The sequence below is a fragment of the Zingiber officinale genome, chromosome 8A, assembly GCF_018446385.1.
Source record: "Zingiber officinale cultivar Zhangliang chromosome 8A, Zo_v1.1, whole genome shotgun sequence".
Taxonomy (NCBI): Eukaryota; Viridiplantae; Streptophyta; class Magnoliopsida; order Zingiberales; family Zingiberaceae; genus Zingiber; species Zingiber officinale.
The window spans coordinates 56,751,950-56,762,392 of NC_056000.1; the positions used below are offsets into that span (position 1 = coordinate 56,751,950).

The window sequence follows — 10,443 nt, forward strand, 5'->3', positions numbered from 1 at the left end:
GGTAGCGTGATTCTGCCCGCAGTCAGTAGTTGAGGAGCTAGATAGCTATATCATCCTGTCTGCCTACTAGACCAGATAGTAGTAGCATGAGTTTGTCCACAGACAGTGGCCCTAACTACCCACTAGATCAGATAGTGATAACATGAGTTTGCGTGCTGTTAAAATTTGATATATGTTTGTTATGTGCTTGTTATGTGTTTGCTTTATGCATGCAATTTATTGGTTATACCTACTAGAGCAGGTTAGTGATGAGTTATATTGTTCTTTTATGGTTTGATTAGAAGATGATTTTATGTTGGTACTCTTACTTTGATAGTAAGTATTTATTACCTGAGATTGCATCCTTTGATCCTCATATGTATAGTAGCATGCACTATCTTATTATACCCACTGAGTTATTGTACTCACTGCCTCTTGTTTTTCCCATATTTCCAGGTTAGTAGGTAGAAGATGTGTCGTATCGCTCAAAGGTCTTCGCTATCGGTTCTACTCGAGTTTGGATTTTTGTTCAAGTTGTTTTATTTTTTGTTATGTTGTTGTTGTTTATTATTTTCTTTCCTTTGTGGAATTGATAAGATTTTTGTAATAATATTATAATTGTTAGTTTATGTAAATTAGTATGTTCACATGTTAATGCATACATACACATAGATATTTAAAAGATTAGTATGTTTCATTTTACGACGATATTTAATTTACTTAATCTGATTTTGATAACGATTTTTACTTCTCATATTGTCATTATATGATATCATTCGGTTTAACAGAAGAATATACTTTTGGGGTGTAAGAATTTTATTGATATTAGAGTATGATTTGAATTCAAAAATAAAGATGAAAATAATTTTTATAGAAGGAAAAGAAAATCTAAAAAAAAACATCCATAGAGCCTCCGAATACGACTTAAATAATATTTTTTTTAAGTATGAGATTAGGTTATTACAAATTTTACCTATTAATTAATTGTATATCTTTAAAAGAGTTTTGATTTGAATGGTTAAATTCGAAAAAAAACAAATTTATGATCTACAGAGCTCGAATCCTCCTGCATGCGTTGCCTTCTTTCCTATGCATCGGTCATCCTTCCCTTGTCCCAGTAGGTGAGCAAAGCACCGCTCACCTATGTAACTCTAACAGTATTCACTAAAATAGTTATTATAAATTATAAACTCCTGTAGGCTACGATGACGATCAATAAAAGAGAAAAACAAACGCTCACCTCTGTAGCACCAACACTATCACTAAAATAGTTACTATAAATTCTAAACCACTAGAGGCTACGATATATATGACTATCAATAAAAGGGAAAAAAAACCATTTGAACAGAGTATGATCCAGAATACACGAGGGGATGATTTAAGGCAAAGTAAAACAACAAGTACTCATTATCCAAATTAAGAATTAATATTGACAATTTGTTTGCATATCTGATGATGCGATAACATATAATCTGTACTTAAATACAAAAGGATTCGATGAAGCAATGAACAATTAATTTTGTATACAAATTAAGCTAATGCTGACAGAATCATTATCAACTGTGATAAGCCATGAACTCTAGAGCTAGCCACAACTAGATTACTATTGCAGTTGGAGGTCATAGAGTGTTCCCATGTGTTCTGGACGATCAATGAGTTGTGGATTCACACGAGAAGCAATTTGATAGAACACCTGCCATGTTAATAAGCTATCGGAGCCGGACTGATGTCGAGAGCCCACTGCTCGCTCAACTCGGACGGTAGAGGCCACCCGCTCCAATCCTCCGTAAAGCCCAGGACAATGCTTGCAAAGGTGCTTCACATCGAACACCCTTTTGCCGAAAAAGAAGTGAACGAGGTGCAAGAACTCACGAACGGTCTTTGGTAATTTGCAGTCGCATGTCAGCATCTTGACTAGGAAGGCGAAGTCATAGGCGCCTTGGAAGGTAACCCAGGAGACGGGAGAAAAATGGCCAAAGGAAAGCAAGCCGGAGGTGGCCAAGTGCTGGGCGAATCTGCAAGAGTCGATGCCCCATATTTGATTCTTTTGGAAGTCGATGCCATTAGCCTTGAGCAGCTCGACGGAGGAAGGGGCGTAACGGTCGCGGTTGATGTCGAAGTCACGGAAATTAAATTCCCACACGTAACGCACACAAGTGCCGTCGCTGTAGATGGCACATGGGAGGTTGCCGGCGGCGTCGGAGAGGGTGAGACCGACCTGGATGATGCGGAGGGCCTCGACGTTGGCACGGATCAATTCGTAGCGCTGGGGGAGGGTGAGGGTGCAGTAGGGATTTTTGGAAGCGACGACGACGCCAGGATACTCGGTGTCCAATGCGACGAAGGGGTGGAACGGGACGGCGGAGCGGATAAGGGCGAACTCCTCGTCGAGGTTATGAGCCCACACGGAGCGAACCTCGATTCTGCTGGTGCTGGCGGCGGAAGAGGAAATTGGCATATCGTTGTTGACAACTGCGACAGCCATTATGAGTTTGACGATATTAGAAATACCAAAGTACTGAAAGCTGGAGATCGAGGAGATGTTAGGTTTCGATCGATCGAGTTGGAGTGGAAATTGAAGGGAAGGATCGGAGGAGTTTAAATAGAGCAGCAGCAAATCAAAATCAAAGCGGGAAAATCGCAAACACACTCAACAGAATTAGTTGCTGCGAAATATTAGGAGATATATATGGAATTAATCAGGACTTTAAGTCAAGGATAAATCCAGCAGCAATTAGCGAACTCAACTAGGGGTTTAGTATTAATTAATTAATTAAAGTTGTTGCCATCCAATCATTCCTTTTCTTTCTTTAATTAAATTTCACGTACGTGTAATTTCGTCATTATTTGCCTTTTGTGAAATTTCCACTCATTTGTTTTGGTTTGAAAATTTTTTTAAAACCAAATGTTTACGCTAATTTCTGATAAAGTAATTAAAAGTATACGTAAAAAAAACTGGAAATCAAATCCAATAAATGATTGTCCGATCCGTGGATTAATTGGATAAATCATACGTTAAACTCAAAGTTAATTTTAAAACTAAAACCTATTGAGTTTAGAAACCTCTTAAGTTTTTATTTCATGACCTATTGACTTATAAGATGGTCCTCGAAATTACTTTCTCCTTCATTTAATCTTATATAATTTGAGAGGTGGAGAAACTATTTTACAAAAATCTTTTATAATATTGATACGAATTGTAACAAGTGGACTCAGGAGATGACATGACAGTCAAAGTCAAGGTAACGTAACAATCAAAGTCAATCGAGGAGAACACCTCCCCACCTGGTTCTGATTGGCTGCCCAGCGCTAAAGCTCGCTGAATTTGCCTGGTCAGATTTAAAGTAGTGCGAAAAAAAGCTAACCAACCCGTAATCAGGTCGAACATAAGGGGTTCTATCACACCCCGGGGGAGTCCCTGCCGAAGGGAATTTCGACAGCATCTCCTCTTTACGGGTGACAATCTGAAACTTTTTTACAGCATAATCATACACGGCCAACACGGTCGAAAACATACAATAAAATAAAAGTGACAACCACGCAGTATAATAGTAAACCCTAACCTAAGCAACAATAAGGAAATCATCTCCAATATCCTACTCAACTACACCCATAAAACTCAAATCTTATATGATACTCAACTACACCCATAAAACTCAAATCACCAACATACATCCAAACCTACCTCTTCTGTTGTCCGGGCAGGCATATAAAAAAAATATACCAGATGAAAACTCATCGATAATAAAAGACCATACAAGATCCAATTGCCAAAAAGATACAAGTCTTAAAACATAGACGATAACATAATAAGAAAACCAAAGAAAAGATCCAAAATGGAAATCCTCGCAATCTGGAGGGGGAACTAGTGACTGGAAATCCTCCGGACAGTCTCAACCTGAAATAGTAATATCAACAGGGTGAGTCAACTCCTCAGCGGGTAACTACTGACATGCATAGTAAGAAATAACAATTAATAATAAATATGCGTACAGTCTCCTGGATATATATCATATAAAAAAATGCAAAACTGTAAGGAGCAGGAGTATCTGTACTAACCAGGACTTGGGTATAGGGATAACAAGGTCGTCAGACCCAGAGTATCATAAATCCTGTATGCATGTCAAACAAATGCATCCACCAAATATGCAGCATATAAAGTGCAGCAAACACAAGCAATAAATGGGGACAGTGCATATGATGCAACATGTCCTGGTCACCCCTGACGCCAGTCAACCGTCTCACACTCGATGGTGATACCGAGTGGGTAGGGCTATGACAACCATGCACTCTGTCATCACTGCTCCTGAGTGACTGAGTGAACGGGATGCAGTCGGAGTACACCTATCCTCCTTATCCCAAATCATAAGTGGGGGAGCTCAATGCTCTCATCTCCCTGAGACAATCCAGAGGAGGGATCACTATCCTGCTACCACGCTGTGTTACACTACCCATGAGTGGACCAGCGGAGCCCTTGACAGAGCAACCTGCTGCAACTATAACGCCCAATCTTCTACTAACCTTAACTTACAGAACAAACGTTACCCTTTTCTGTATTTCGTAAATTTCGGCATTCCTACCTATTACATCTTGCTTAGTCCATAGATATATTCTAACTTGTTATGACTGGTAGGACATGACTTGGAGCCAAGCAGAGCAAAAGGGGAGTCTAAAGCTTCTAACGAGTCTGGGTTGTGTGGCCCTGATAGGTAGTGTACTCCCGGCTGGTGCAGGGGCACCACGTGTGAGGGGCATACTGTCGTGACCCTTGGCAGTAGAGAAGAGTGGCACGGTCGTGTGAACCCACACGGTCATGTCACTTCGATTGAGGGAAGATGATGCAACATGTCCTGGCCACCCCTGACGCCAGTCAACCTTTATCTGCAACACTTCCTTTATCTGCAGTATAAAGAAATGTAAATCTATAAGCGGATGCTTAGTAAGAACCATCTGCTCGTAAAACGATACATTAAAAGAGGGCATGCTTTTTAAAACTGCTTGAGGAAAATGCAACAATGTAAACATGCTTTAAAAACTGCTTAGGGAAACACAAACATGCACTTGACAGTAACTCACACTAAAACCATACTTCGGCAATATATACATGACATATATTTTTAAACCAGTTTATCATGCAAACCATCAACTTAAAAACCATGCTAGTAGTGTAAGGAACACATGATTCTGGGCATATTATAGAGTTCATCAAAGCTAACAATATAACTCAAATTCTCAACTTAGGAAACTTCCACTAAGACAACACATGAAGTTTGTTTTACATAATTAGTGAAAATAATAATCATTTGCTTGGGCCCGACATTGTACCACTTTGCGTGTATCCTTAATAAGATCCGAGGTAGCTAATCTCGAACCTATCAAGGTACTACTAGGCGGTCTAGGAGCCTAGGGGCGATCTAGGAGCCCACCCATGGACCCTGTGTCTAGTACATGTCTTTCTAAAATAAAATTCTTTCTTTTAACTATTAATTTCTTGTACTTGCACTTGCTTGGCATTTAGCCAAACACCTTATGTGCGCTTAATTTCTCCTATACTTATAGGGAAGCACTTTAGGCACCTAATTATACTTCTTAGTCCCAAAACTTAATGGGATGCAAATCAAGATGATCTAAACATACTCTTGATCTCAAAACTTTAGAGGGCATATTACATATCATAGCATCTATCTCCTTAAACATGTAATAAGCATATCATAACATGCAACACGCTTAAAACATATCGTAACATGTATTACCGAAGCTACTCATACTGCAGGTGAGAGATACTTACATCTTTTCGCTAGATCTTACTACTATAAGATGTAGGGAAGATAATCTTCTCTCTTGCACACTTTAAATCTCCAAGCCACCCTTCCTCGCGCGAACTACCTCTTTGGAAGAGACCCTCTCCTTTGATTCTCCCCTTGCAAAGTCTTAAGGCTTGGAGACCTAGGGTTCTTGGCCGAAACTTGAAAGGAGGGAGGAAAAGTTTTGGCTAGAGGAGAAGACGAGATCAAAATTAGGTTTTGATCTCATACATCCCGTTTTATACTAAGTGGAAGTTGGAGCAGTCTTCACACGTAATCTACATATAATAAATTGTTTCATATTGCTCATGTGATGTTTTTCCACCACCTAATTGCTGTTAGGATGTATACTAAAAGCCTAGCTTTTGGTATAAACATTTATCTAGAAATAAGAATCACATTGGTCAAATGTCTACATTTACGATAAATGTAGTTGCTCAATTAATTTATTTTGTAGATAACATGGTGTGTGGTGACACACACAGAAGATCATGATATCGGTTCCTTATAAATTATAAACAGTAGCTCACGACCAAGATGGAAAGGAACAAACCATTGGAAGGTCATAGTGTAATTAGGTATTAGTTTATCTTAACTATATAATTACACTAGTACACTTAGAGTATATTGAGTAGGACCATTTGAGGTCGTTCCTTTTATACTGACTTTATGAAGGAACAAAGACCTCAGTTATTATGAAAGTGTGTGCTCTTAATCCTAATATAATAACAAGCACATATATTTGATATTTATTTCTTTAATTTATCAATGGGTGAGATTTAGTTCGATGAATCAATAAGCCCGATAAGTTGGGAAATGATATCACTTATAGTGTGTGTTGTTGATTATAGAAGGAAACTATGTCCTAGTAATCTAGGTTGATAATGTCCCCAAGATGAGCTCATAAAAATTGTCATGTTAAACCCTGCAGGTGGACTTAGTCCGACATGACGATAAGGTTGAGTGGTATTATTCTTGGATTAAGATATTAATTAAATGAGTTGTCAGTAACTCACTTAATTAGTGGACATTCGACATCTTAAACACAGGGAGACTAACATACTCATAATAAGAAGGAGCCCAAAAATATAATTTGGGATTGGTGCGGTAGTTCAATAATAGTTCTCTAGTGGAATGAATTATTATTGATAAAATTAAGTTGTGTGTTCGGGGCGAACACGGGATGCTTAATTTTATCGGGAGACCAAAACCAATTCCTCCTCTCGGTCCCTATCGTAGCCTCTTATTTATAGAGTACTATACCCACCTATACCCACCTTCTATACCCACCTAAAGGGGGTCGGCCAAGCTAGCTTGGAATCAAGCTAGGGCCGACCTAAGCATGGTTTAGGGTGGTCGGCCCTAGCTTGAACCCAAGCTAGAGGGGGTCGGCCATAATTAAATTAAAAAGAATTTTAATTTTAATTTTTATTATGTGAAAGATATAATTTATTAAAGAGAATTAAAATTAAAATATCTCTCTTAAAAGGATCTACAAAAGATTAAAGAAACAGATTATATCTCTTTCCTTATTTGTAGATTGGAAAGATATTTTATTTTTTCTTTAAAAATTATTCACATGTTGAAAAATTAAAACTATAGAAATTTCTTTTTATCAACCATGAAGGGATATTTGAAGAGAAATTTTTATTTTTAAAATTTCCGGAAACAAATTAGGAAGTTTTAATTTGTTGATTGAAACTTGTCTAATTTGCCTCTCTATGATGTGGCCGGCCATTAAGAGTTTAATTGGAAAATTTTATTTTATTTTTCTCAATTAAATCATGTCAAGGAAATTAAGAAAATTTTATTGTAATTAAATTTCCTAATTTACCAAGGTTAAGGAATATAAAAGAAGGGGTAGGGGTGCCTTCATGGTGAACAACCTCTATTATTTTTCCTCCCTCTCTTATTCCTTGGTGTGGCCGGCCAACATCCTCTCCCTCTCTTCCTCTTTGTGGTGGCCGAAACATCCCTCTTGCTTGGAGCTCTTGTGGTGGTCGGATACTACTTGGAGAAGAAGAAGAAGAAGGAGAGAAAGCTTGCATCCCTTGGAGCTTGGTTGGTGTTTTTCTTCTTCCTTGGTGAAGCTCTCTTGTGTTGGCCGAACCTAGCTAGGAGGAGAAAAAGGTTCATTGGTGGTTTCTCATCTCGGAAGATCGTTGCCCACACAACGTCCGAGGTTAGAAGAGGAATACGGTAGAAGATCTAGAGGTCTTTCTAAAAGGTATAACTAGTAATTTTTCTTTCTGCATCATACTAGTTATTTTTGGAAATAATACCAAATACAAGAGGTTTACGATTCTAGTATTTCGAATATGTTTTTCGATGTTGTGTTCTTTTGTTTTATTTTTCCTTGTGATTTGATTGTTCCTTTCGGTTAACCTAAAATTATTTTAGGAAATTAAATATTAGCTTTCCATAAAAGGTTTTGTCTAGTCGGTGGTGGTTGCTCCCATATCCAAGAAGGTCATGTGCCTCGCCACGTCAGTACTGGGAACCAATTATGGAAATTAATATTTAATGGAATTAATAACTTAAGGTGATTTGGATCGAACGTGTTAAGTTCCGCAGGAGATCCAAGTCTAAACCTAAAAGAACAAATAGATTAAGCTTTGGATCAAACGTGTTAAGTTTCGCAAGCGATCCAAAATTTAATTTAAAAGAACACATGGTAGCTAGGAAAACGTTCAGACCTTTGTACAAAATTTTTGTACAGTGGAACCTCTAGGTTTTCCGAGTAGCAACCAACAATTGGTATCAGAGCTAGGGTTATGCCTCTGTCTATTTGGTATTAGTTTATTTATTCACATGTCATACATAATTTAGGCATAACAATTAATAATAAATATGCGTACAGTCTCCTGGATATATATCATATAAAAAAATGCAAAACTGTAAGGAGCAGGAGTATCTGTACTAACCAGGACTTGGGTATAGGGATAACAAGGTCGTCAGACCCAGAGTATCATAAATCCTGTATGCATGTCAAACAAATGCATCCACCAAATATGCAGCATATAAAGTGCAGCAAACACAAGCAATAAATGGGGGCAGTGCATATGATGCAACATGTCCTGGTCACCCCTGACGCCAGTCAACCGTCTCACACTCGATGGTGATACCGAGTGGGTAGGGCTGTGACAACCATGCACTCTGTCATCACTACTCCTGAGTGACCGAGTGAACGGGATGCTGTCGGAGTACACCTATCCTCCTTATCCCAAATCATAAGTGGAGGAGCTCAATGCTCTCATCTCCCTGAGACAACACTACAACAAAAACCCTCATAGACATCGGTTTTCCACCGGTGTCTATTTCATTTTCGACCGATGTCTATGAAGCCGATGTTAAAAGTCTGCCATTTTAGACATCGGGTTAAAACCGGTGTAGTATCACTTAACGACACCGGTCTTCGAATCGGTTATTAACCGGTGTAGTATCACTTAACGACACTGTTTCATCAACGGTGTAAAACCGATGTAATATTGTATGTTAATAACACCAGTTTTGGCAGCGATAAATGGCCGATGTGATATTAGTTAATAACACCGGTTTTACAGCGGTGGAAAACCGATGTAATATGTATATTTTTTAACAGCACAAATTTGATTTTCGAAATAATGAAAACCCGACAATAATAAAAAAAAAACACAAATATTCACAAATTATACAAATATTCTTCATTCAACAATATCCATAAAATACACAAATATTCACAAATTATATAAATAATCTTCTTACAACAGTATCCATAAAATACTCAAACATTCTTTTTACATCAAAAGCTAACTAATAGATATCAAAATCAAGGTAGAACATTCTTTTAACACATCAAGGTAGAACCGCACTTCAAATGTAATCTAGCATGCATCCAGCCCACTCGAACTGTACTTCATCAATTTCAACTCTGGAATACTTGAGATTTGTAAACTGTAAAAACACATAAATCCATCATATGTCAAATAACTAAAAGAAATGCGTACATGTATCAAATAAAATAGAATACTGAGTTTTTAAAGGCTGCTGTGGAAGATAACGAATATAACATAGAATCTAAAACTTTCATATATGACACTTAGTATATGCTGCTTAGAATATAACATAGATAATTTTCTCCTTCTAATTCAAGTGTACAGATTGATGAGGAGCAGTAGACAGAGTGCAACAGCCACGCTAGTGTTACTGGCAGAGCAAAGAATTGCCATCTGATAAAAAAAAAATGTTCTAACATGAGCAATGCTCCAATTCGATCTAAGAAATTCCAAGAATAACAGAGGAACTCAGATCGACCTGCAAGGAAAAGATAAAGGGGAAACACTTGAATGCTTCTGATATGGAAAAAAGGTAGTGGAACACAAAGAAGGGAGATCAGATACGTAGAAAACTCAAAGAAAAATTAGTTTTTAAGAGATGAAATGTAGAATTAGACCACAAGCATAGGTTATCAGATAAGTTCTGCAGTGACTAAACACTTAAGGAAAATGTCATATCAGATATCTTACATTCAAACAAATTTTGCCGTGAAAACTGGAAAGCTAGGTATTTTCAAATGTTGTGCTTTCCAATACAAGCTAAAAGATATGTGACCTCGTGCGTGTATTTTTTGAGGGGAATGGTGAAAGCACGACTGAGTCCAAGATCCACAACTTTTAGTATC

General features: G+C 37.8%; 1 protein-coding gene across 1 annotated transcript; it reads right to left on the reverse strand.

Moving 5' to 3' along the window:
* Window positions 1-1,582: 1,582 nt before the first annotated feature.
* On the reverse strand, window positions 1,583-2,470 carry LOC122010831 (probable CCR4-associated factor 1 homolog 11). Its single transcript, XM_042567305.1, has one exon. The coding sequence runs from the start codon at window positions 2,462-2,464 to the stop codon at window positions 1,583-1,585; it is 882 nt and encodes a 293-aa protein (XP_042423239.1). The 5' UTR covers window positions 2,465-2,470.
* Window positions 2,471-10,443: the final 7,973 nt, after the last annotated feature.

Bases quoted from the DNA above. Each gene is read 5' to 3' on its own strand.
- LOC122010831 (XM_042567305.1), bottom strand. From the start codon at position 2,464: ATGGCTGTCGCAGTTGTCAACAACGATATGCCAATTTCCTCTTCCGCC.